The sequence below is a fragment of the Lodderomyces beijingensis genome, assembly GCF_963989305.1.
Source record: "Lodderomyces beijingensis strain CBS 14171 genome assembly, chromosome: 1".
Taxonomy (NCBI): Eukaryota; Fungi; Ascomycota; class Pichiomycetes; order Serinales; family Debaryomycetaceae; genus Lodderomyces; species Lodderomyces beijingensis.
In genome coordinates this window covers 877,216-901,962 of record NC_089970.1, presented here as the reverse complement: position 1 = coordinate 901,962, position 24,747 = coordinate 877,216, and the positions used below count along the sequence as shown (strand labels likewise).

General features: G+C 45.6%; 15 protein-coding genes across 15 annotated transcripts; 5 read left to right on the top strand and 10 right to left on the bottom strand. All coding sequences in view use genetic code 12, as the record gives it.

Annotated features, from left to right (window-relative positions):
• Positions 1–98: 98 nt before the first annotated feature.
• On the bottom strand, positions 99–893 carry LODBEIA_P03810 (uncharacterized protein; the record flags this gene model as incomplete). Its single annotated transcript, XM_066973961.1, has 1 exon — positions 99–893. The coding sequence occupies one exon, from the start codon at positions 891–893 to the stop codon at positions 99–101; it is 795 nt and encodes a 264-aa protein (XP_066827319.1).
• A 1,340-nt stretch (positions 894–2,233) lies between these two features.
• LODBEIA_P03800 (uncharacterized protein) lies at positions 2,234–3,544 on the top strand (the record flags this gene model as incomplete). Its single annotated transcript, XM_066973950.1, has 1 exon — positions 2,234–3,544. One exon carries the CDS (start codon positions 2,234–2,236, stop codon positions 3,542–3,544), a length of 1,311 nt encoding a protein of 436 aa, XP_066827318.1.
• A 101-nt stretch (positions 3,545–3,645) lies between these two features.
• On the bottom strand, positions 3,646–4,872 carry LODBEIA_P03790 (uncharacterized protein; the record flags this gene model as incomplete). Its single annotated transcript, XM_066973938.1, has 1 exon — positions 3,646–4,872. One exon carries the CDS (start codon positions 4,870–4,872, stop codon positions 3,646–3,648), a length of 1,227 nt encoding a protein of 408 aa, XP_066827317.1.
• Positions 4,873–5,109: 237 nt separating this feature from the next.
• LODBEIA_P03780 (uncharacterized protein) lies at positions 5,110–5,571 on the bottom strand (the record flags this gene model as incomplete). The annotated part of the gene is made up of 1 exon (XM_066973927.1): positions 5,110–5,571. The coding sequence occupies one exon, from the start codon at positions 5,569–5,571 to the stop codon at positions 5,110–5,112; it is 462 nt and encodes a 153-aa protein (XP_066827316.1).
• A 517-nt stretch (positions 5,572–6,088) lies between these two features.
• On the bottom strand, positions 6,089–7,273 carry LODBEIA_P03770 (uncharacterized protein; the record flags this gene model as incomplete). The annotated part of the gene is made up of 1 exon (XM_066973916.1): positions 6,089–7,273. The coding sequence occupies one exon, from the start codon at positions 7,271–7,273 to the stop codon at positions 6,089–6,091; it is 1,185 nt and encodes a 394-aa protein (XP_066827315.1).
• Positions 7,274–8,599: 1,326 nt separating this feature from the next.
• On the bottom strand, positions 8,600–9,919 carry LODBEIA_P03760 (uncharacterized protein; the record flags this gene model as incomplete). Its single annotated transcript, XM_066973905.1, has 1 exon — positions 8,600–9,919. One exon carries the CDS (start codon positions 9,917–9,919, stop codon positions 8,600–8,602), a length of 1,320 nt encoding a protein of 439 aa, XP_066827314.1.
• A 1,666-nt stretch (positions 9,920–11,585) lies between these two features.
• LODBEIA_P03750 (uncharacterized protein) lies at positions 11,586–12,422 on the top strand (the record flags this gene model as incomplete). The annotated part of the gene is made up of 1 exon (XM_066973894.1): positions 11,586–12,422. One exon carries the CDS (start codon positions 11,586–11,588, stop codon positions 12,420–12,422), a length of 837 nt encoding a protein of 278 aa, XP_066827313.1.
• A 129-nt stretch (positions 12,423–12,551) lies between these two features.
• LODBEIA_P03740 (uncharacterized protein) lies at positions 12,552–13,028 on the bottom strand (the record flags this gene model as incomplete). Its single annotated transcript, XM_066973883.1, has 1 exon — positions 12,552–13,028. The coding sequence occupies one exon, from the start codon at positions 13,026–13,028 to the stop codon at positions 12,552–12,554; it is 477 nt and encodes a 158-aa protein (XP_066827312.1).
• A 251-nt stretch (positions 13,029–13,279) lies between these two features.
• Positions 13,280–14,143, top strand: LODBEIA_P03730 (uncharacterized protein; the record flags this gene model as incomplete). Its single annotated transcript, XM_066973872.1, has 1 exon — positions 13,280–14,143. The coding sequence occupies one exon, from the start codon at positions 13,280–13,282 to the stop codon at positions 14,141–14,143; it is 864 nt and encodes a 287-aa protein (XP_066827311.1).
• A 225-nt stretch (positions 14,144–14,368) lies between these two features.
• On the bottom strand, positions 14,369–15,142 carry LODBEIA_P03720 (uncharacterized protein; the record flags this gene model as incomplete). Its single annotated transcript, XM_066973861.1, has 1 exon — positions 14,369–15,142. The coding sequence occupies one exon, from the start codon at positions 15,140–15,142 to the stop codon at positions 14,369–14,371; it is 774 nt and encodes a 257-aa protein (XP_066827310.1).
• Positions 15,143–15,323: 181 nt separating this feature from the next.
• On the top strand, positions 15,324–16,073 carry LODBEIA_P03710 (uncharacterized protein; the record flags this gene model as incomplete). Its single annotated transcript, XM_066973850.1, has 1 exon — positions 15,324–16,073. The coding sequence occupies one exon, from the start codon at positions 15,324–15,326 to the stop codon at positions 16,071–16,073; it is 750 nt and encodes a 249-aa protein (XP_066827309.1).
• Positions 16,074–16,443: 370 nt separating this feature from the next.
• On the top strand, positions 16,444–17,190 carry LODBEIA_P03700 (uncharacterized protein; the record flags this gene model as incomplete). Its single annotated transcript, XM_066973839.1, has 1 exon — positions 16,444–17,190. The coding sequence occupies one exon, from the start codon at positions 16,444–16,446 to the stop codon at positions 17,188–17,190; it is 747 nt and encodes a 248-aa protein (XP_066827308.1).
• Positions 17,191–17,388: 198 nt separating this feature from the next.
• Positions 17,389–17,952, bottom strand: LODBEIA_P03690 (uncharacterized protein; the record flags this gene model as incomplete). Its single annotated transcript, XM_066973827.1, has 1 exon — positions 17,389–17,952. The coding sequence occupies one exon, from the start codon at positions 17,950–17,952 to the stop codon at positions 17,389–17,391; it is 564 nt and encodes a 187-aa protein (XP_066827307.1).
• Positions 17,953–18,351: 399 nt separating this feature from the next.
• On the bottom strand, positions 18,352–19,870 carry LODBEIA_P03680 (uncharacterized protein; the record flags this gene model as incomplete). The annotated part of the gene is made up of 2 exons (XM_066973816.1): positions 18,352–19,676; positions 19,795–19,870. The coding sequence occupies 2 exons, from the start codon at positions 19,868–19,870 to the stop codon at positions 18,352–18,354; spliced, it is 1,401 nt and encodes a 466-aa protein (XP_066827306.1).
• A 451-nt stretch (positions 19,871–20,321) lies between these two features.
• LODBEIA_P03670 (uncharacterized protein) lies at positions 20,322–24,278 on the bottom strand (the record flags this gene model as incomplete). The annotated part of the gene is made up of 1 exon (XM_066973805.1): positions 20,322–24,278. One exon carries the CDS (start codon positions 24,276–24,278, stop codon positions 20,322–20,324), a length of 3,957 nt encoding a protein of 1,318 aa, XP_066827305.1.
• Between the last annotated feature and the right edge of the window lie 469 nt (positions 24,279–24,747).

The following is a 24,747-nucleotide window of genomic DNA, read 5'->3' as shown; positions in this document are numbered from 1 at the left end:
TCTACTCGAATTGAACGATAATACAGCATCCTCTTTGCAATAAACTACGGGTTATTGCCTTCGTTTCAGCAAGTTAAAAAACTAAATCAAAAAACTCTTTAATCGTTGATATCCAACAACGCATAGACCCACAACGTGATAAACCTCGAAATCACATCATTAGCAAAACACTCCCCAGGGTCAATAAAGATGTTGTACGTGGCCAACAACGTAGTGCTGATATGCTTACGGAAAAGCTTATACCTCTTTTTGTCAATTATGCCATCGAGTTTCTTAACCTGCAGGATGATCCTATCCTCAGCATACAAAGTCATCGCTAAGCTCTCCAACGCCTCGCGCACAAAGGGAGCACCAACGATGAAATTGACGCTTTCTTGCATTATAAACGTCAAGATCTCGTTGCCGAACATCTTGGTCTCGGTCCATACGGCAGCGACGTCGTTGATGTTGCGCACGAACCGCGTAACCAGCGCGGCCACGTCACTCACGAACGACTCGCTGAACTTGATGTAGCCTTCATCAGTTTGCATCTTGAGGTATCTCTTGGGGGTCATGAAGGTGGGACATACTTGCAACGAGAGGAACTTCAATCTGGTATTTACGTCGTTGTTCATTCGTGGGAGTCTCGATCCCATGCGATACCCTTGGGAGATTGTCGTTTTGGGTATTGAGATGGTGGCTAATAGGTTGTCTCTGTTGGGTTCTGATGAGGTGAGGAATTTTTCGTTGGCGACTTCTGCCATGAGTTTCAACCTTTCCACTACTGCTTTCGACACGCTTGAGTTTCCCGATGTTTCATCGATGAACACTTCTGGTTCTAAATCGCTAACCACCGAACTGGTTTTCTTTTTCGGTTCCAGTTTGCCATTTTCTGATTTCTTGGATGAGGACATGTTTCGGCGACTTGACTCCAAGCTATCTTGGCGATCTAAAAAAAAAAAAAATACCAATTCAGAGATTTCACGAGTACATGGCTTTACCACGAGCGCTAGAGGCAGGATATTTATAAAGCCTGGGAGTTGATTTGACGAGTGACGGAGCAGTGGGGCCAGCTGTGTCAGCTGTACTGTCAATAAACCGGGCTATGGCTTCACGATAGAGAGCATATCTTTGGAACACAGAATCTCGAGTATCGAGCGATTGCGCTTGAGCTTAAGATCGAGGTCCAGATCCCGATAACGTCAAGAAATACCGTATGCCAACCCCCTCACTTTTTCCTCTTCTTCTTCCACCCCTATTCTTTCAAAATTTGCGTTTAGTCAATTTTATTTTTAAAACAACGGGGCTGTGGAGCGCAATCCATATCGCCGAGGTGGAATTTCTCACTTGTACGAAGTTTCGTAAACTTACATCAATCGCGAACATCTTACAGAAATACGTCTGTTGAGCTTGAGCGTATCCCGGCTCCTTTCCGTTCGTTTCTTTGTTCAGGAGGGAAAGGCGCATTCGTTGAAGGCTATAATTAGAAATTATTTCTATTTTTACTGTGCCAAAGGGGCTCTGGGTTTTGGTGGAGGAAGAAATTGGGGGAGCCTCTTTTCCACGGCTATAATAGGCGAGCTCTAACCTCCGTCTCTCTCTCACTCTCACATCATTTACCTCGAGCAAGAGCTATTTGAGACTGTGGGTTTCGCCGGTATTGCCAAAATGAGTCAGAACCGAACCGCCCCCACGTTTGATAAATTTTGCATCCGTTACATAAGCGGCTAGATGGATCGACAACGAACCACACGCGATAGTGTCAGGTGGAAAAAAGCAAAAGCAGCTCTATTCTTTACAAAACTACTCCCCCCCTAAGCTGCCTCCTCAGCTCCCTCCTTGCTTTCTCAAAACTTCAACTTCCTGTTGCAAAAGAATTCCCTCCAACTAGCTGAAACTCAAGGGTTCCCCGTTCGTAGCTCGAGATCCAACCTTTATTTTCTTTCCTTTCCTTCCAACATATGTTCCGCTAATGTTCCCCAATCGAGTAACTCATCGTCTTCTCACGTGACCCACCCCCAAAAAAATAAGCGGGTTAGCGGTCGCCACAATTTTTGCAAAATTTCATCAACTTCTTATCTAATTACAAATATCAATTTTCCCCAATGTTCAAACCATTGCCGCAACTACTTTCACATAAACGACAAGCTGGACCATTCACATCGGCTCCAACGGTTTTTTTCAAATATATATGCTTAGACGCATCACCCATCAATCTCCAAACTTGATAAAACTCGTCACTAGAACGCAAACCATGGCTACATCACTGGACCCCGCATCGTTGCATAACCCTTACTTCAACCTCAAGCCAGGCCAAAAGGACATCTGGACCTTGATAAACGAGACGGCAGCAACGGCACAACTCGAGCACCCCAACCGCAAGATAGTCAACTTGGGCCAAGGGTTTTTTTCGTACAAGCCACCTGAATTCGCACTTGATGCCGTTGATCAAGCGTTAGAGTCGCCGCAGTTTAATCAGTATGCTCCCGCGCGCGGGAACCCGAATTTGCTTCGTGCTGTCGCGGCGCATTACTCGAAGAGCTATGGGAGGGAGGTCAGCGTTGACGAAGTGCAAATCACGACGGGCGCCAACGAAGGGATGTTCTCGATTTTTTTCGGGTTCTTGACTCGTGGCGATGAAGTCGTTGTCTTTGAGCCGTTCTTTGATCAGTATATCCCCAATATCGAGATGACGGGCGCCAAGGTTAAATATGTCGAGATCCAGTACCCTGCGAAATTGGACAATGAGAATGTCACGGGGCAAGATTGGCAGATTGATTGGGAGACGTTGGAGAAGAGCATTAATGAGAGGACCAAGATGATCGTGATCAATACTCCGCATAACCCCATCGGCAAGGTCTTCACTACGGAAGAGTTGCACCGCATTGGAGAGTTGGTGATTAAGCATAATTTGATTCTCGTGAGCGATGAAGTATATGAGAATTTGTACTATACCCCCGATTTCCCTCGGCCTGCCACGTTGCAAAGCTTGCCTGAGTTGCGCGAGAGGACATTGACGGTGGGGTCCGCTGGTAAGTCGTTTGCTGCCACGGGCTGGAGAATCGGGTACATTCAAGGACCAGCGCCGTTGATCAAGTACGTGACTGCTGCCCATACGAGAATCTGTTTTTCCACGCCGGCACCGTTGCAAGAGGCCGTAGCCCAGGCGTTTGGCCAAGTTGACAAATTGGACTATTTTGGAAATGTCAAGCGGGAATATATCAAGAAATACGAGCTTTTTACCAAGGTGTTTGATGATTTGCAGTTGCCGTACACCGTGGCTCAAGGCGGGTATTTCTTGTTGGTGAATTTGTCCAAAGTTAAGATCCCGCAGGATTACGTGTTCCCCGAGACGATCTCGAGCAGAGGCACGTTGGATTTTAAGTTGGCGTATTGGTTGATTAAGGAGATTGGCGTTGTGAGCATTCCGCCTACTGAGTTTTTGATTGAACAAAACAGAGTTGGCAATGGGTTGGAGAAATGCGTCCGTTTTGCTGTTTGTAAAGACGACTCAGTTTTGGAAGACGCCGTTGAGAAATTGAAAAAGTTGAAGGATTATTTATAAAAAAAAGCAAAACTGAAGGCAACTCAAGCAAACCGATATAGACAATAGAACTGATTTATTTATAAATATACATGATGCTACTTTAAAATTATATGTTGAATTTACATCATTGAAAGTCTAGTGTATTTCTTAAAGCAAAACTTGGCTTCGCCGAAATCATCAAACCCATCCTCAACTTCACATTCAACCTCAACAAACTTGTCCCGCATCAAGTCCCACAACGTCTGCCTCTCAATTTCAAACCTGGGCCGCAAGGGAATCTCAATAAGCACCACCCCGGAATCACCCAAATACAAATCAATAACCAGCACAACCCAATACGGATGCAGTCGAGAATAGATGGGATCACTCAAGATCAAAGTCTCAAATTTCTCCCCGTATATCACCGAACTCTCAGGTCGACTCCAATCCAACTCGACACATCGTGCATTGCGCCCCGTCAAGCCATTATCACGCACATTGCATTCCAAATTTGGCACAATGGCATCTAGGTCCGATAACGTAGTTTCATACCCCATCAAACCGCAGCATATCCCAACTAAACCAGTCCCCGACCCCAACTCAAGCACACTTCCTTGAAGTATATGGGGTTGGCGAACTAGGCGCGCGCTGAGCATAAGCGCGCTGCCCCACGTCTTCAACCCCAAATTATCATTCGTCAAGCTGGGCTCCTTCAAATGGATCACGTGGTTGAATCGTGGTATTTGGATCTTGCGGATTATTTCCGGCTGCGCCATGCGCCCGCAGTTTTCACTGATTCGCAAGCTTGATAACGTGTGAACTTCATCTCGCTTGTGCATGTTGGGGATCCATGATAAGTCGTTGGAGATGATGCGGGTTAGGTATGCGTTGAACTCGTTGGAAAAGTTCAATTTGAGTGGTGATGCGAGTTGCGGGATCTGCGACAATGACTTTGATGTGGATAAGCGGGGGCAATGGATGTTGAGCCATGTGAGGGCTGGAGTGAGTTCGGACGAGGTGATGTTTTTCGATTGGAATATCTCTTCTTCTTTGATGAAGTTTCTGGTTTCTGTGGCTTGATTTGAGGTGGGCTCGAAGTTTAGGACTTGGTCTGGTGATAGGAGTTTCAATATCGTGGTGAGCACCTCGTGGGGCGGATTGAGCCGGAGCATCGGTAGATCTAGAATATGGAGCGGCTGCAAATGGCCATCATCATCACCGTCTAATTCGTTTTCATTCGTACGTTCCTGTTTGTCATTTTCAGCAAGTTGAGTTTGAGGTTCTCGATTTTGGTCATAGTAGTGGGTTTCAATTTCCGGCTCAACACTCGGTGACGGCGTAAACAAGGATAACGGATCGAAATCCATCTCGTTGAAATCTATCTATCTATCTGTACATGTATAAGTCTATTCATAGTAAGCTCATCAACGCCAATTCAAACCTCATGATTTTGCAGTAGTCGTGTGCAGGAGACATCCATACCAGTGATGAGATCAACCCCCTCAAAAAAAAAAGCCAGAGATCTTCCACTACGCATACAAGCACAAAAAACACAGTAAGTTGATCTTGATTATGTTTCCTGAAAAAAGGGTACAAGCAAGTTACTAGAAATCAATAGTCCGTCCATTAAAAGTCCATTCATCGCTCCGTTTCAACGGGTCCTGTTTGGGCCCCCCGCGTTCGCCGGTTTGAGGATTGACATCGCCTTCGAACTCAGGTATCGTTCTCAAATATGCAAATGAGCCGATATCCAGATTCTGCGATACCACAGGTGCCCTCTGGTCGGCATCAGCTCCACCCTGGCTCTGCTCTTGTTGTTGTTTTTCTTGTTGTTCTTCAGCTAAGAGTTGGTCGTTGTATTCTTCAATTGCGATTTGCGACTGGGCTATTTTCTGCAATCTTTCAAACTCTTCTTGCTCTTCCTTGGGGAGTTTTGGTGGGCCCTGGTATGGTTCTCCGAATTTGGGCGTGTAGAATCGAGATGATTGGATCGGAGCGGTGGTGGCGGCTGCGGCGGTGGCGTTGATGAGTTTGAGTGAATTGAATTTGAAAACGCGGGATATCATGTGGCAGGGAGGAGCAAAAGCGGGATTCTGTAGACGATTGAAAAGGGGGTGGGGGTTGAGATGTTTTGAAGTTGGATGTGTGGGAATATATTTGGCGCAAGTTTCATTTACAAAATAGTGGTCTGTTCTTTTTTCATTCCTCTTTCGTTGCGCGTGCGTAGGAGCTCCGTACGGAATGTGAAGATGTAACCCCGAATTACAGACCAAACAATCAATCAAGGTGGTTACAAACGGCTCTTGACTGACAGCAGACACGGGAAACACACTAGAGACGTTGATTTCGGTTTTTGAGCCGAGTTTGACAAAAGAAAAAACACCACCACCAGCTCCACCACGCTCAATGTCGGTATACATTGTGATTAACTCGCCAAAATAGTAAATTAGACTCGAAACTCTTTAAAATACAAAAATCTATAAATCACGGTTCCCTTTTGAAAACAAGCACATGTAAGTTGAAATTAATAATATGGCAAAACATGGTTGTTAAAAGATTGGTCCTGGTTTTTTTTTTTTTTTTTTATGCCCATTTACCCAATAATGCCATTAATCCAGCACCCCAACACATGATGAAATAAGCAATCAACATCTTCTTAAATCCCAGTCTTCCCTTGAATTCACCGCTGTACAAGAACTCATGAGCCATCAACTCCACAATACCCGTGTAGACCAAGATTCCGGCCGAGATGGAGTCAAAGACCCCGTTGGTAATCAAAGCTCTTCTTGATCCAGGTGGGTAGGAGTGTCTAACGCCAAGACCAATGGCAATGGCTATGGGGGTGGTCAAAGTGTAGGCGACGGCTAATAGCCAAGGGGTATAGGTTCTGCCAGTCCAGTCGGTAGTGGCGATTCTTGTGCCTAGACCCAAACCTTCAAACATTTGGTGAAACACCAACACAATGTAGAGCGATTTGAACTCGTCACCCGCAACTGCCAACGCCAACCCGATGAAGACCGAGTGGAAAATGACCCCAAACTCCAAGACAAACACATTGAGCAATTGGCCGTAATACTGTTCCTTGCTTTGGTCATTGACGGGTGTTCCTATAAGCTCATGATCTTGATGTTCATGGCCATGCTGGAAATGCTTTGGATACGGGTTTGCGATATTGTTGGAGTGGGATTCAGCCGACTCGATTCTTTTTTCATGTTCGTGCTCTTCTTCTTCTTCGTCCGTTTCGCGTGCAATTTCCTTTTTGTCTGCACCAACGGCCTTTTTCACGTATAATGCTTCATCACCAAAATGAGAGTGGGTGTGGCCTCCACCACCAGCGGCCGCTTCGTGGTCTTGGTCCTGGCCCAGGCCCATGGCTTCGATCTTGCGGTCTATGGCCTGGTAGGCCAACAATTCGCAAAAGAACAACAAAAACAAGGTCATTAAGCATATTCCAAACGCCCACGGGTACTCGGTGATGGGCCCCGTCAAACAGTCATCGGTCAAGGCGTCGGACGCGGGCTCCAACAAGTGGATAAACGCCGTAGCGACAATGACCCCGCTACCAAAGTACTTGGCGCCGAAAAAGCACCACCACGGTAATCGGATAAAGGAGTACCTTGAGCTGAGCAAGGGGAAGATCGTGCCAATGGCGGAGGTTGCCAAAATGACAAAGATGGACGAGACTCTAGCTCCAAAATTGGCGCCGTCGTATTCGTTTGTCGTGGGACACTCGTCTCTCTTGTTCAAGTACTCAAATAGCTGAGCCATACTGTTGCTCAGCAAACTCATAGTCGTCGTCGCCGTCTTCCTCTAGCCGTGTCTCTCCGGTCGAGCTTGTATATATTCTTCTCCTTACTTGAAATATAGTTTGCAGCAACAACAGCCTAAATCCAAGAAAAAAAAATCCAAATTTGACCCTGATCCTTTTGACAGATTGAGTCCTATGTCGTTGTTCAAAAAAAAAGGAAAATGTGCCTAACGAAATAAGAGGTGGTCCCGTCCTGCCTGTATTTATAATGCAGTGCAAGCCTGGAGTTTATTAAAAAAAAAGGTAAAAAGACAAGATTCTTTCCCGGACTAAAATGGAGCAGGACACAGTTGGACTGGAGGGGGGAGGGAATGCGTAACGCAGCAGCCGTTTTTTTCCCCTTTTTTTCAGTCCAGGCGAGCGATGATGGTGGTGGTAATGTGCGTAGGGGGATGGGCTAGGGGAGTATGTGTAAGGGAGGGTTGACAAAGGGGGGGGGGCTTATTGTAGTGGTTACGGTGCCAGTTGTTGCCGTGCTGTATATGTCTACTGTTGGTGGTGGTTGGTTGGGCGAGAGGAGGGCATTCCAACCCTGGTGGTTCTGCCCACTACTAAATGGCTATTAGAGCAGGTTGTAAAAAGAAAGGGCATTTCATCTAAAACGCAATTTTTTCAGTTGCTGCTTGTGTGCAGGACCGAGGAAAGCCGCACGTAAACGATTTAAACCCACACATGGCAGAGAGCTCCTTTTGGAGTTGGCCATTAACGGTGCTGCCTCCCGGGGCTCTATTGCATTTCTCCAACGACGATCCCCTTGTTTGGAATGGCGAGCAGGGCAGCAAAAAGAAAAAAAAAAGAGCTTCGGCATAGACGGACGATATTACGACGATTCTAGTAGTAGTTGCAGCAGTAAGTTTGGTTCTACTGCAGTTTCTCTTTATACAACCATTTCATAGCGTAGAACAAATGGGACAACGAGCGCCAGTGTCTAATTTATTGCGACTTTTAATGTGTCATAACCACCAGGGTGCCACTCCCTAAATTGCAAGCAAGTTTGGACCGTGACTTGCTGCCACCAAAATTAGTTTACAGTTTACAGTTTAGTATTTCCGCAGCGCGGCTTTTGGTTTCAAAATCGAGAGTCACGTGCACGAGTTAGCACCTCAATTGACTACCAACCGTAATGGTCGTGAGATCGTTAATTTAGTTACTATTGGCCATAACCATTGCAGTGCAACTTGCATCTACAACTCCGTTTTTACCTCTAGAACCAACAAGTCGCCTTTCCTTTCTTTTAGCCGCACTATATCAAGGCTCAATTAAAAAGAAAAAAAAAACTGTCTAGTTTAAAATTTTGACCACTTCCAGCCTACGGCACTGGATCTGGCCAATAACCACATAATGACAGAAGCTACACTTAGCGCCCCTTCAAACAAGACAAAATTGCTGTAGCTTCTCCTGGACCCATCGCCAATCACCAAGGAGGCAAAATACATTCCCAACAAGGTCAACCACCCAAGGAAAAAATAGACATTCCCGTAAATCTTGCCAAACGATTCCAGCGAGCAGATTTGGCCAGCACAGGCGGGGATCAACGCTAGAACAGCCGAGGTTGAAATGCCAAACAAGACTCCAAACAGGTACAACAAGGTCACGTGTTTGGCTGGATACCATAATGCAAACACAAAAATGGTTGTCAAAATAGAGGTGCCAATCATGACATTGAATCTGCCGTATTTGTCAGCCACGACCCCCGACATCAACCGCGATGGGATGCCACAGAGGTTGATTATGGTCAACAACAAATAGGACGACGTTTGGTCGACACCAAAGGCCAACGCATACGAACCAAGATACGTCAACGTAGTCATGGACACCACCTCTGCTAAGAAAACCGCCAATGTTAGGCAAATGAATTTTTTTTCAGTCCAGATTTTGACATCGAGAGCTCCCTTGAGAAATTTCAATAGCTTTGCTAACCTAGTTTCTTTGTGCTGTTTATCACTGGCCTCTGCCAGTGACCCTGACCCTGACTCCGTTCCTGAAGTTGCTTCTTTTGTTTGTTTGCGCTCTTTCACCAACACAATCAGACACGCCATACACGCAAAGCAAATACAGCTCAACACCCTCAAGGCATTCTTGTATCCAATCGTTTCATACAACCGCTGCAACATGATGGCAAAGCAAGAAGCTCCAACCAACCCGCCAATGGTGGCCACGGAACAAGCCAACGCGCGTTTCCTCAAATACCAATGGCTCAAACACCCAATCAAGGGAGACATCGCGATTGAAGTACCCAAGGCAGTCAAGACCGAAAAACTGAGAATGAAATGATACAACTCGGTACTTTCACCAGTCAAAATCAACCCCGTGCACATCAACAACGTGCCCACCATCAACGGTTTTTTCGCGCCAAACTTGTCAAACAACTCACCAAACAACAACCCTCCCAAGTACATGATGCATAAATAAAGCGAAAACACCCAACCGACATCAGCTTTGGCAATGTCTCGAAGCTGGTTAGATGAAACGTAAGATTCAATGGCTCCTAAAGTGTTGGGGATGCCGAAATCGGCAATAAGACCCAAAAATGAGCCTAGCAAGACTAGGTTTGCCTCTTTGCCGCCATCGGGGAAATTCTCGGGGTTGTTTTCACTGTTGTACATGGCTGAGGTCGGTTCAAATGCATGTCTGGAGGATGCGCCGCTCGTACGCCGACGACGAATATACTGGCCAGGCTGATCTCGGGCCGAACCTGGCCCCAAACCATCTCCATATTCATGTTCTGGCCCCGGTTCATACTGCGATACAGCAATGTTTATCTCATCATCACCACCACCAAAACCATTTCCTCCTCCTCCTCCTCCTCCTCTTCCTTTTTTTCCATCTAGATTTTGAAGTGGAATCGAATTGAGGTTTGTTTTCGCAGCCGGTGCAATTTCGCTCGAGTGCTGCCTTCTTGATGGTAATGTAAGTACGGTGTTTGTCGACGATACAGAGCTCATCCTCTCTATGACTGAAGTTGTGTTAGTCTCTGGTAAAGTCTGGATAGCATAATTTCACCATTTTTCAGCATTTTTTTATAGCCCGAGTGTGCGGACAGAAGGCTGTTCTTTTTTTCCTCTTCTGTTTTATCCCATCTGATGGGATCTACTTTCCGATCGTTATCTCTCCCACCCCCATAAAAAAAAACAACGCAATAAAAATCAAAAATTATTCCGCTCTCGGCGTCTATTGTTCATGTCCATCTGCCCGAACTACGCGGCAAACGTAAGCGTCATGGATGCTAAACCCCCTCTCCCCCCCATTCTCATCGCTGTGGGTGCTATTGAACCCTCGCTGCAAGTAGAATTAAAAAAAAAGAAAGCATTAGCGAGTCCCCTACTCGGTGAGCAGCAGCTCGGAATAAAATACGCCACAACATCAAAGAAAATTTGCGCTTTTTTGGTCGTTTATTTGCGGGCATGTGAGGCTACTGCGGTGAACTTTGTTCTCGTCTTTTTGATTTGACTTGGTCGACAGTGGGGCGATATTACGATTGAGAAACACTCATCAAGGGTCAGAGGTTTTTTGGTTCAAGAGTCAATTGTCCGTTTTTCCAGCTTTGAACCAATGGCATTTTTCAAGTTTTATAGAGCCCCCTCGTTTGCAACTCACGTGACTCTCCGCTCTTGCTGCAATGAAGACGAAAATCGGATCCCACAATCCTTTAATTACTGGAGAGACATTGCGATGAAACTTTCCAACCTCTGTAGAGAACACTAGCTAATTTGACATCCCCTATCCCCAAGAGCGCCGTGAGTCCACCTTGAATGCCGCGTTGATGTTGTATCCAGCGCCTACTAGTCTGCAAAACACCCGTCTTTTCGCTAGGATCAGACTGCGTTTGTGCCAACGCAATATTTGTAAAGATGGATAGAGTATCTGTTCTCGGGCGACTCCATGGCATCATCTAAGCACAGAGAAAATGAACCGTCGAGGTGATATTCCTTTCGACTCTGGTCCTGTGCTCGTCTCCTCCAATTATGCGTGAGGGTAGTTACTGTTCAAATGAGGTCGCAGGTCCGTTCTATTTGAATCTTACGAACCGTTGTCATAGATATTCTCTCAACGGTTGCCACCACGGATAGAAGTCCTGCAAGTCGGTCCGAACTCTCTGAATCGAGGTGCATGAACTTCATAAGTATTCACCATTCATTTCCACTTTGAACTGAACTGATCTGAACCCGACGTGTGCATTGGTAGTATCAGTGCGCAAACAAAAAAAAATATGTCTTGAAGGCTAGCTGATTTTTACAACATCAACAAACACCAATCCACACCAATCGCCAAATGACCGACTCAGAGGCCGCGAAGTCAACACTGACGCCAGACAATGAGGAATTGTCCAAAGAACAAAGACTCGAAGCAGCACGCAAGAAATTCGAGGATTTGAAAAAGAAAAAGAAGAAGGATAAGAAAAAGGCCAAACCCGAAGGTGAAACACCACCACTGGGCGAGCCTGATGCAGAAGCTGCCAACGACGACGAAGCCGAAACAAGTGGAATAGGCGATAATGAAGAAGAGCGAGAACAAGAAGGAGAAGCAGTAGTAGCAACTGGGGGAAACGAGACAAAAGCAAATCTGGTGTCGACCGAGAAATGTAAGGATGATCAAGCAGCTAGCCCAGATCAAGAAGTAGACCCACAAGTCAAGAAAGCCGAGGAGATCAGAGAAGAAGTGATCAATGCCGCCGTAAATGAGATTCCCAAAGATGAAAAAGCCAATGAAAGCGAATTGCAGAAACTCATTGATGAGCAAAAACACACTATTCAGACGTTAAAAGACGAAATCAAGGAGTTGAAACTATCCAAGATGGAGCTCAATGACAAAATCAGCGACTTGGAACATGAAAACGAGCAATTGAAAGCATCGCAGACCCACCAGGCATCTGCTTCTGCTTCTGCATCTTTGCCTGCGGCTGCGTTGCTGACTGCCGCACCTGCCGTCTCCACGATACCAAAGCCCGCGGCTCAAGTATTCACGACAAACACCTATGCCTCCATTTCGCAGCAAAACTTGAGTAAATTTAACTCCACTGAGGATTTCAGGGAGAAGCTCATGGTTTGGAAAGGATGGCAAGTGGATATGAGAGAATGGAGCCAACCAGAAGCCCAGATTGTCCTCTAGAGTTTTTTTTTAAAAAAAAAATCGGAATAGCTTTTACCAACGGATCAATTTTTTTTTCTTCTTTTAATTCAACGTCTAGTAGTTTAAACATATGTACATGGTTCAATTTCTTTGGGGGGGGTGATGCTCTTACTTGACACGAAACAAGGCTCTACCAGACAAACCTCTTTTCGCAGCCTCGGCAACTTCAAACAACTCGCCATTATTCTCAATGAAAAGACACTCAGCAGGCTGTATAGGGTCAACTCTTCTCACTCTCAAGCCAGCAGCCAACAACCTGATATCATCAACCGACAACTCGACTTTTTTACTCGGCTTGGAAACCATCAGCAATCCCGATATCACAGATGCGTTATTTCTATACTTGATATCGACCCATAACCTCCTTGTGCTGATGTTCTCGGGCGTAGCTTCCGTGGGCACCAAGTCGGGACCCGAGGTTGAGCCTCGTTGTATCCCCGAGACGAACCCTTGGTTGTATAGTTGTAGAAGTGCTTGCAAGTTGGTCCTGTTGTAGGGCACCGAGGTTTTGGCTAGTGTGATGTTGATGCAGTTCTTCATGTGCGCGAGGAGGTGCGATAATGTGACTAACGACGCTTGCTTCATCTCTCTTTGTCGATATATAAGGATAAAGGGGAGGGGGGGGGGTTCGTATCGCTGGTTGAAGTCAGCTGGGCAATCTCTTTTGGCTTGTATCTTGGTTGTGAAAAAAAATTCAACTTTTTTTTTTTTGGTTTGATCCCTCGCTCCTCGTCTGAGTAGCAGGTGTCGCTCCATTTTCCCATCACCATACACTCGATAACCACATCCATCAGCTTGGTCTGTTTTCTTATTAGCTTCCAAGCTTCAGCTTTCTAATGCTCAGACTTCAACAGTTAGGTCACCGGGCCTGTGCCCGCAACATGGCACACACTCACTGGCCCACGGTAATGAGACCCTCGTTGAATAACATCCCACGAAGAAATTATGTAATTGTGCACCGCGACTTGCAAAAAGCCAAAAAGGAACCACGCGTCAAGTACATCTTGTACATGGTCGCGATCTCATGGGTGGCAATCTGGTTCGTGCTGGGCCAAGTCGACAAGAAAAAGCCCAAGCAGTACATGACGGAGCGCGAGTTCAAGGAGTACGAAGAAAGCACGGGAATCAAAAGACGGCACAAGTTGATTGGACCGGATAAGGCTTCCAAGTACCGCTTTTTTGTCATTCCGTACATTTACAACGATGAGCAGTTGAGCAAAGTTGCCGAGTCGGTGAGCCAAATCGATCCCGATAGGCAGACCAAGGTGATTGACCCCGTCAAGTTGATTGCGCAGGAGAAGGAAGATGATGGCGCGAGGTATTCGGCATTGTTGCATGACTTGGACGCGGCTCGCAAGCCGTATCCTCCAGGGTTGGTCACTGCCATCATTAAGGAACACATCAGGCTTTTGATGAACACCAGAGAAGGAACTTTCGACACTAATTACATCATTATAAACTACCCGCAGACCACTAGCGAAGCTATCAAATTTGAAAACGATGTCGCTGACGTTTCAAAGTGTCTCATTATGCACTTTGATATTTTGAACGAGTTGCCCAAGCATAAGAATGATGAACAGGTGAGAAGCATAAAGAATGTCGAGGGGTACTTTGACTCTGTGGGCAAGTCGCAGACTTTGGTGTCCAAGTTTGATATCATGGATCAAAAGTTTGAGGAAATTATGCTTGGAGATCTATAGTTGTCAACGCTGAGCCCTTGATCATTTTGTTCCTTTTAGTTCATGTAAATATTGAGAAAACAAACAAACAAACGTCTAAATGAAAAGGTATTTTCCAACAACTCTAAGAAGTGTATGTAGAAAGTTCTTGAGTCTTTTTTTTTTTTGACTTGGATAAAAGTGGATTCAGCATTTAGCCTCCTCCTTCATCTTTGAGAGGTTTGTTGTTTTCCTCACAGCGGAGGCTCACTTTGACAGAAAAGCTTCCTCCGGTGTGAAATACTTGACACCGGCATTCTTGGCAAAGCCCAAATCCACATCCAGATGATCACCTTTGCGCCCAGCCGCATCGCCAACAAAGAAACTATTGTCATAGTCTATAGTGGCGCCCCGCTGGGAAAGCGTATCCTCCAACGCCTTCCACATGCCAATCTCGGGTTTCCTCGTAAAAGTATGCTGTTCTTCACTCGAGGAGGGCCCCTTTGCTGGCTTGCGCGGCGATGCAAATACATATATCTTGTCAACGCCAAACTCGTCCAACAAGTTTTTCCTCCACCCGCCGACTTTCGTCTTGATATTCGAGAGCGACTTGCTTCCGGGGGTGGTTATTAGCGAGCCCTGGTTGGTGAAAACGGCAATCACATAGCCCTGCTTGTAGTAGTTGGCCAATGTTTCCGGCACTACGTTGCCTGTCCCGCACCATTTCCAATCAAATGGACCAGTGCCGAACTTCCGTCCTGACTTTGTGGTGATTATGGTGTCGTCCATGTCAAAAGCGGCAATTTTCACTTTGGAGCCTGGAACTATGCTGTTCTTGTCGTCGTTGCTGGGTACGTTCAGCAACAAGTGGGTGCCTGTGGTTTTCCATAAATCTTCAAATCGTTGGACCTGTACATCTTTATTTAGCTTCTTTTCAATTGCCTTCGGCAGCGACGCAGTGGTGGAAAGTTTCGTTTTCTTGTCACCAGCTTCAACTTTCTGAGCTGGCTTGCTGATCATTTTGGAGATGTCTAAAGTCATCCTCAAGTTTTATAATGCTTCATGCTATAGCTGGCAGCCCTTGAGAAGAGCGTAAACTGAAACGCGCGCAAGTTGGAGATTACTCACGATACGCGCAATTCTCGTTACTTACAAACACCACTTGACAAGCATCACTCCAGCTAACAATCTAACCCGGAAACGACCGGCTCCCCCACTCCCAATGTCGAGTCAAGACAAGGTCTCAGTCGACCAATATGGTCGCAAAAAATGGAACGTTGAAGCATACGCACAAGAAGCCAAGGACAGAAAGAGGAAACGGCGAGCTGATGATGACGACAGAGTTTCCAAACATACTTTGAAAAATGACACATCACAGGCATACATAGACCACAGAGCTGAACTTCTCAAGGCGTCCCTAGATGCAGTTCAGCAGTACAGCCTTATCAATCCAGACAAAGCTGGCTCGGCCATGCATGGAGCAAAGAAGCGATTTGGATTCTTTTGCCCCGTTTGCGACTTGTCGTTCCGCGACGACTTGGCCTTGATTGACCACTTCAACTCGCCGCAGCATGTGAATAAAGTCATGCTGCAGAACCAAAAGAAGCCGGCGGAAGGGGAAGAGGAAGATGCAAAAGCGGCACAGATGTTGGAGAGTGGCATCCGGCGTGCTAGCTTGGCCGAGGTGGTAGCGACCATGGAGAAGCTCATATCACGGAGCGTTGCAGCCAAAGTCGAAGCAAAAGAGGCGGAAGGCGTATCGTTTGGCGAACGGGTCAAGCGACGAAAAGAGTTTGAAGAAAAGCGGATGCTGAGCAATGCCGAGAAGAGGCACTTGCGAAACCAGCGCAAGAAACAGAAGCGAGATGCACATAAACAAGTGGCAGCAAGAGATGGAGATGGCGATGGTGGTGGCGCAATGAGTCAAATGATGGGTTTTGCAAACTTCGGCAGCACGAAGCTCAACAGCTAGTCTAACGTGGCCTTGTAGAAATGAAAACAAGAAACCTTTGCAAGCAAGTATTACGGGGCGTAATAGGTCCTTATCTACGTAGCATCGTGCATTGTCGATGGCTCTTCAATATTTCAAGAAATGGGGTGGTAGTGTTTGCGAGCCAATAAAATTTAGCTGAAAATAATCTCCATTTAACGAGCCTCTCCACCAACCATAGAAGGACAGAGAGAAAGACTGAAAGAAACATCCTTTTCAAGCCATTCATATCTCCTCAAGTACTTCCCAGCCTCGGTTAACTCACTTTGCTCAAAGGTTGTCTATAGAGTGCTTGAATTTTTTTTTTTAATTTTTTCATTTTTTTGTTTCCACGATCTATCATCAGCAAGTCATGAAATTCACATTCAAGGCACCATTTGCGAGCTTTCTCAAGTACAAACCAGGCAAGTTCAATTTCAGCTTGGAGCAGCAAATACGCCAGAAACTAGACTCGTTGCCCTCCGTGACTCGAATCTACTCAAATCCAGATGGCACTCCCCGTGTACCCTCGGACGAGGAGTTTAAAACCATAGCGGATTTGCAAAACATGTACTATAAAAGAAATTACTCAGAGTGGAACTACATCTTACCTGGAGTACCAAAGGACCAATTGAAGCTATTTGAAGACAATTCTCAGGACTTGAACCATTTCCAATTTGTCACTAAGGACGCGGGTGTCATTATCGACAAGATCCCTTACAAGGATGAACAAACCGGCACTTTGAAATGGAAGATTGTGAGAGAGACTCCCAAGGCAGAAGGCTGGGAAATCCCTTATTTCTACATTGTGTTGCCCGTCTTTGCCTATATTCTTTATGTGAAGTACCAAGCGCAAATGAAGGCTAGAGAAGTTGAAGGTCCCGAGTGGGCCGAGAAGGAATTGAGATTGAGAGCCATGGAAGAGTACTTCCATGGTGATACTGCCAAAGCTAAGGAATTCTTGAGCAATGAGAACAAGTCAGAACGGGAAATCAGGGATAGAGACGATTTGGTTGTGGCTAGAATTTTGGCCGGAGATTATGACAAGTTGGCTCAATTGAAGAAGAAAAAATCGTTGGATTTGGTCAAAGTGAATGAGGACCCAATATTTAAATATTAGGTATCGTTGGAGGTATTCAGCATTCACATATATATATAAAGATACTAAGTGTGTACGTGGAAGTAGAAAAGAGGTGAAGTAATCCAAAAAAAAAAGCAAAAAAACAAAAAAACCAAAGAACAATATATTTCAACATCTTTTGAACCCTGTTCTGCTCCTCCATCTTCTTTTTCTTCTTCTCTACTTGTGCTTACTTATTTATTCAACAACCCCCGAGTCCTCAATGACAATAGTAGCAGAAGGGCGACCACTTTCGGAACCAAGCGACTCAATCTTCTTCACGACATCGTAGCCATCGACAACCTCACCAAAGACAACATGAGCGCCATCCAACCAAGGACAAGGAACAGTCGTAATGAAAAACTGCGAGCCGTTGGTGTTTGGACCAGCATTAGCCATCGACAACAAACCAGGTCTCGTGTGCTTCTTGGAGAAGTTCTCATCGGCAAACTTGGACCCGTAAATGGAGTATCCACCGTACCCCTTCCCAGTCTCGAAATCACCGCCTTGCAACATGAACTGAGGGATGATTCTATGGAAGATCGAGCCCTTGTACCCAAAACCCTTTTCACCCGTGGCCAATGCTTTGAAATTGGCTGCTGTTTTAGGAACTACCTCATCGTACAACTCAAAGGTGATTCTTGGCTGGATCTCCTTGTTGATGGAAGTTTCGAAAAACACCTTGGTTCCCCAGGACCGTGGCGAGGTGGAGAAGAGTCGTGCGGACGGAACTGATGCTTTTGGTAATGCGGATCTGAACATTGTGTAGGCTACTGGCTGACTTGAGGGATTTCTTTCGCCAATGGAATGTGTGAATGGGGGGGGGGGGGGGGGGGGATCTGGGGTGGATAAATTCCGATTATTCTTGAATCTATTATTTTACATTTTTTTTTTCAGCGCGAGACTGGCTCAATGGAGAGTACGGGAGCGAGGGTCCCCACGGCATCGGCTCAATCCAAGGAACCGTCCATAACGAATCGTCTACATCGACCATTGCTGCTATTCCATTCACCAAGAGTTCATACAGTTTCAACAAAAAACGCACCAGAATCTATTTTAATAAAAAAAAAATTTACTTAAAGAAGAAACATCTGTGATAACAAGAAAAAAGAACAAACACAACAACTCACTCACACAAGCAACCTCTCAACCTTCATTTCTCTAAAAGCTAAGCAAATCAATTTCTCCTCCCCCATTTGAGCTCGAGCTGTTATTGTTGTTGCTATTGCTATTGCTATTGCTGGTTTGAGTCTGAGGTTTGGGTGATGAACTGCTTGTGCCGAAATAGTCGTCGTCGAGCCCAGTTGTCTTTTTCGCACTAGCATTTGGCTTTGCCAGTGGTTTTGGAGTGCCGCTGGATTTGGTTTTAGCTGATGAGAATAAAGAGGAAAATGCATCGTTGTTGGTTGTTTTGGCCGGTCCCGTCGACACAGAAGTTGCTGAAGCGGTATATGATGGTGTGGAAACAGTAGCGGATTGGAAAACATTCACCTGTGGCTGAGCTTGGAAATGGTTTTGATGCTGCTGCTGCTGCTGTTGTTGTACTTGTTCCTGTTGAGGTTGTGCGTGGTACAAATTTGCCAAATTGTTTGACAAACTGTTCAGTTTCTGTGGTTGTGAAGGAGCAGCTTGGAAATCGTCAAATTCATCCTCGTCGTCATCGCCTTCTGCACCACCAGCACCAGCGGCACCAGCAGCTGCTGGCGCGTTATCAAAAGCCAAAAGATCGCCAAACAAGTCATCTTGTGGTTCCTTGGGCTGTGGCTTGGATTTAGATGCCTTGGCATTGACTCTCGATGCGCCCGTGGTTGCTTTTGCAGCAGCAGCATTAGGCGTTGGCTGCACATCGTATTCTTCAAATTGATCGCCACTAGTTCCAGTAGCCCCGTTGTTGTATGCCGAGGCTGGATCGTCGTATCTTTCTCCGTAAACTCCTCCGTCGCCGTAAACCCTGTTGGAAAACTCGTCGTCATCGACATCGCCAAAAGATGACGAGGATCCGCCGTAGCTAGTGCTAACGGACGAGGCACCACCAAATGCAGCCGAGGAGACACCACCAAATTTTTTAGCATTGGCCCTAGCTTTCTTACGCTCGTTTCTGATTTGAGTGTCGTCATTCAACAACGTGATCAAGTTTTTAGCCTTGTTGCGCACATTGATGCCCTGGTCTCTTCCCTTGGAGTCGATATAGTGGAACGACTTCAACATTTGGATCAAGGACAAGTTGGATCTGACATCGTCAATGATCCGCTCGCTACCGTTTTTGATCAAGTAATCCAACAATTGCAACGACTTGTAAACCTGCCTCCACTCATTGGCGGCCTTTTCCGTGAATCTACGGAAAATGAAAGCAATAATCTCTTCCCTTTCTCTGTAGTTGTAAGTGGCACTGGCTATCTGTGCCATTTTTGTTGTTGAAGCACCCCACGGCTCGTTGTTCGTGGCCTCACGCACCTTTGATTCAATCTCGGTTAAATTCATGGCAACTGTAGTAGAACATTCGTTAGTAACTAGTTCAAATCGTCATCACTATCACCATCACCATCAACATGAAACAAAAAAACAGTCATCGTAGCTCCAAAAAAAAAACAAAAAACAACATACCATTTTGCGCTTTTCGAACATATGCCTTGACCTCATAGAGGTTCAAGTTCTTGGCTGCGTCTTTCAAAAGATCCATATCCTATCTCTTTCTTGCCGTGAAGTTCTGGAAAAAAAAATGACAATCTCTCGTGAAATAAAAGTCGACAATTCTCCGTGTGAGCCCAGCCTGGTTTCAGTTTCGGTTTCTTCTCCGTGATTCAAGATTTTACACGGCTAATGAAAGATGCCTGGTTGTATCTAGACACAGTTTTCGGCTTGCAAAACAAAGTGTATGTATGTGTCTATTACTGTTCCCTATCCTACACCCGCAGAGAAGTTGAAGTTCACTTCCAATTTGACGCTCTGTTCTGATCGCTCACCGGCAGAGAGAGCGAGCCGAAATAGGAGAAAATGCTTGAGCCGCACAACCCAAGACCACCTGCCGGGGTTTCCTCCTCCATACCTTCACCCAGTTTTCTACAACTTTTTATAACATCTCGTCCATTTTTACTATGCTTTCTTGCTTGTTTTTTCAGTTACGTAAATCATTAAAAAAGAGGTCCATTTAGTTTGGGACTCGGTGCGTCGCCGCTGGCAGAATCGGGCTTCTGGTACCTGCTTTTTATGTTGGCAGCCAAGTCCCTCAACTTTGCTATCTTGTCAGACTTTCTGCGAATTGTTCCCCCCGCGGATTGATTGAGCAAGCTCGTGTTGGGAGATCCGACGGGAGTGCTCTCTTCAACCACTCCTTGTCCAAATGCGTTTAGTACCGAGCCGTTTCCAATGCTCAGCACTGAGCTGTCGAGGAAAAAAGTCGAGCCTCTGCTTGACGTACCAGCACTCGACCGGTTCGCATGCTGCGCCATTATGCTTGCAAGCGTCTTGTTTGCAAGGGCAGTAGTGTCCATGGTTCGGTTTGGGTTTGGAGTGGGTTTAGTAGCCGGCGGTCCCATGGGACGAAGGTTCTTATATTTGCGAAGAAACTGTGCACGCTTCATCAACTTGGCGTTCAACTTATCGAGATCATCCACCTCCGGCTTCAAAGTTGCCCTGTTGTCGCTGATTGCTGTTGCTGCAGCCTGTTGGTTCAAGAGTTTGATTTTGTGCTTTTGGCCTTTCGCCGTCAACTCTCCGTCAAAGTCATCGGCAATCTTGTCCAACGCTTGTGTCAAAATATTGCCGAAATTTGCGCTTGTGTCTGTGTCATTGCTGGACATGTTGCACAAGATGACATCCTTTACATTCTTTGCATTTGAAAATTGGCTCAATTTCAACTTTGAGGCAACTTCTTCGTTTCTTAGTCCCGACCGGCTGGCATCCCAGAACAAAATAACTAGATGGGCTCTGTAGTAGCTGTATTTTTCAATCCAAGAAACAATGCTTTTTAATACTTTATAGTCGGTTTCTAGTTTTTCTGCTATTGATATTGACGACTTGGCCACTAATCCAAATTCAAATATTACAAACAGGCACAGCTGGAACATCTTCTTGTTCAAATGGTCTTTTCTCGGCAAACTCGTGACTTGAAGGTCAACTTTATCGCTGCTCACCAGGTTTTCATACACCATTGCCGAGATATTAGGTTGCAACGCAAATTTGGAGTTTAACCATTTGGAATAAGGGCTGCTCCAATCCTCAACCACCAACAAACAAGTTAATTTCAAGTTGGGCTCCTCGATTTTCAAGTTTACGCCACGTGAACAAGTTTCAACAAATTTTTTCAAATTCAACGGAGTCCAGAGCTCTGTCATTTGCTTCTTCCGTTGGCCGATGTTCAAGTCGGCAACTGATTGTTTGCGTCTCTTGTGAGCCGATTCTATCTCGCTGAAGCTCAGGTCAACAGACGCAGACGCCAAGCGCTTTTCTTGACGGGCAAACGTTACACCACGCAATTCAGTAGCTCTTAATTTTCTCTCTCGGAAAGCATGTAGACTTTTCCTGGCATTAGCGGCCATGCTTTTCATGGCCCGCTTTTTGGCCAACCGGTCGTGGTGACTGGTGGCTTTGGTATTCAAAAGAGACTCGCTGATGATCTCGTCGAGAAACGCCGAGAACAACTCCTTTCCAAAAGTTTTAATAATGGTGCTTCTTTGCACTTGGGCTTGGCGGTTTTGGAAGATTTTAGTCAACAAGGTTTGAGTCTCGGTTTCGACAACTTGTCTCAATATCTGCAGGGCAATTTCTTGAGCAGCTTTTGAAAATAGGTCAAGATCAACAAGTTTTTTCTTTGCCGGTGGTGTGTTAACGGTGACTTTCGGACTCGGCAACGGTTCCGACAACGCTGGCATTGATGGTGACGGTGTGGGTAATTTATCTTGTTTCTCTTCTCTTGCCGGGAGTGAATTAATTTCCGGTTGCGGGTTAAATGTGACTTTCTTTGCTTGAAAGAGGTTCCTCCCGCTATAATCAGGGACAGGTTTTACGGATGAAAAATCTATTTTGTTTGGGGCAGCTGATGTGGCAGAAATAGAAGGCGTGGAGTTTAATGTAAATGTGTTGCTTGGCGTGGGTACCGGTTTCAAAGTTTGCATCTTTGCAGACGGTGCATTGAATGTAAACTGAGGAGCTGCTGGTTTCGCTAAAGTGGGACCGGGACCAGGTTTGTGAGATTGAGATATGTGCGCTTCTTCTTGAGGTGGTTGAGAAAATTTAATTTCGCTCGGTTTGAAACTGTTGTTTGGAAATTGCTTGAGTGCCTGGAAAGTAGTGGTCTCAAGGGAACGATTGCCTCCGGCTTGAGCTGAGCTCAATGATGTCGACGCTGGTTTGCTTTTCGCGTCCGTCCGTATGTCAAATGTAGCATTTGGGAGCCCATTGTTGATGAAATGCTTATAGTCGCGGCCCTTGATCTTTTGATCAATCTGCGGCGAGTAAACAGGTGGATACCGAGGCTTCTCTTGAAATGAGTTTAACTTGTACTGCGACTTTAGTTTCTCCACATTAAACAAGTCGGCCAGCATCTGTCCATTATCTTCGATTGTGTCAATCTCGTAGTATTTCAAAAACGCCAAAAGATCTTCAGCGTAGTAAAAACCCAAGGCATCTTGCAAACTCGATAGTGAGTAGCCTCTGCTTTTCGAGTGGAAACTTCTCGACATGGCCTTTAACGCGTAAAATCTAATCTCGCTAAATTGGGTTTCCAATAAGCACGCAATAAGCAACGGTGTTGTGTCATTATATATTTTTCGAAAGAAATCAACATAGAAGTTTAAAGCCCCCACCAAGGGTTTAACTCCCCTCTCCACGATATTGTTCTGGGTAATCAATTTCCTCAATTCCAACGCGATCTGGATGTTCTTGTCATTATAGATGTGGTCGGGTAGCTCTTGAATCTGTCGTTCGACCTCGGGGTCTCGAATGTGACTTAGCAAGTGGTAGGCTCGAAATTCAGCTTCGTTGGGGCAGCTGCCTCCATTGTTTCGTACATCTTCGTAGATTTCCATCAACGTTTGAAGCGCTTTGTTGAACTGCTCGAGTTCTTGCTGTTGCGAGTAATCAACGTCGGCCAGAGCCATCACGTGTAGTGATATAAGATGGATCCTGACAATTTTCTCATTGCAATCAACAGCTTCCGGTCCGAAACTGTTTTGGTATGTAAAGTCCTGTCGGATCGACCTGGTTCGGTCCCATAAAAACGAGTGCGAATCGGGTAATTGGTCAACCACTTCTTCCACCAAGTAGTCCAATGTTTGAACAAGCACATGAGGAGGTCTGACTTCCGAAGGGAGCGGTGGCGGCTGGCCAGCCGCGGGACGTGAAAAGGCCTTGACCGCCCGACTTTTGGCAATCTTGTTTGTGTAAGGATCTTTCTCCAAGGTTTTGACATTATTTTCCAATTGACGTCGTACCCTTTCAAACACGGGACACATGTCCATACACGAGCCTTGGAAAGCTATGGCATCGTCTAGGCTCTTGGCCACATTCTCGGCGTCCACCAAGCCCAATTTTTCCATTTCCCTTCTCTCCACTTCTCGAAGCTTTTGAAGTTCTTCATACAAGCCTTGGTAGTCCCTGCCTTGGTTAGCTGCTTCCATCTGCTCCATTCGCTCTTGGTTTTTCCTGTCCCAGTCATTCTGCACAAACTCGGGCGTGATCAAGTATTTCGGCTGGGTGAGAAAGTATTTTGGAATCGGTCTTGGTTGTGATAACTTTCGCAGTTTGAACCCCATTGCCTCGGGATTTGGAAATAAAGCACCTGTTGTGGAGACTTCGTCGCTTGTGAAATTTTGAAGTTCATCTGGCTTTTGCTTTTGTATGATTCGCTTCGGTATGTCCAACTCTTCGTCAACAGCGGGACTAGCGAGTTTCGGCTCTACGCTTGACGTTTTGTTGGCATTGTTTCCATATCGTTTCACAAGATTCTTTCCAAACGGCTTGTCGGGCGAGTTGGTGCTTTTTTTTAGAGTTGACCCATTGGCTTGATGAGCGTTAGTGCTGCTCGGTCGCGGATTGAATCCGTTTCCATTGGAATCAAATGCAAATGACTGGGTATGCCGATTTTTCATGTTTGGTTGGTTACTGATTGAAGCTGGAGCTGGAGCTGTTTTTCCAAACTGGAAAGACATGGCTGACTAGTATACAAGTGAAGGAAATAAAAAAAAACAAGAAACAAAAAAAAGGGAAAGAAAGTTGGTAGGTATGTAGTAACAGTGTTTGCTATCTTGATGCCATTAGGTATATAACAAGAAGTGGAGTTGAGTTGAGTAAGTGTTGGTGAACCTATGTGCAAATGTAGGTGTGTAGCTTAGGGCTTTTGATATCAACAAGAATTGACTGGCACATTTTTCTTTCTCTCTGTTAACATCCAGAGGTTAGAGAGATGCACATCTACAACATGATGAGCCGTGGCTAGAGAGGAGTTCCACCAGCCATTACACATGTGCAGTCTTACAAGTAGATATCAAAAGCACTTATAAGAAAATGAAAGTGCTTTTGAATAGTAAGATGTTCAAAAATAAAAAACAGTCTTTGCTT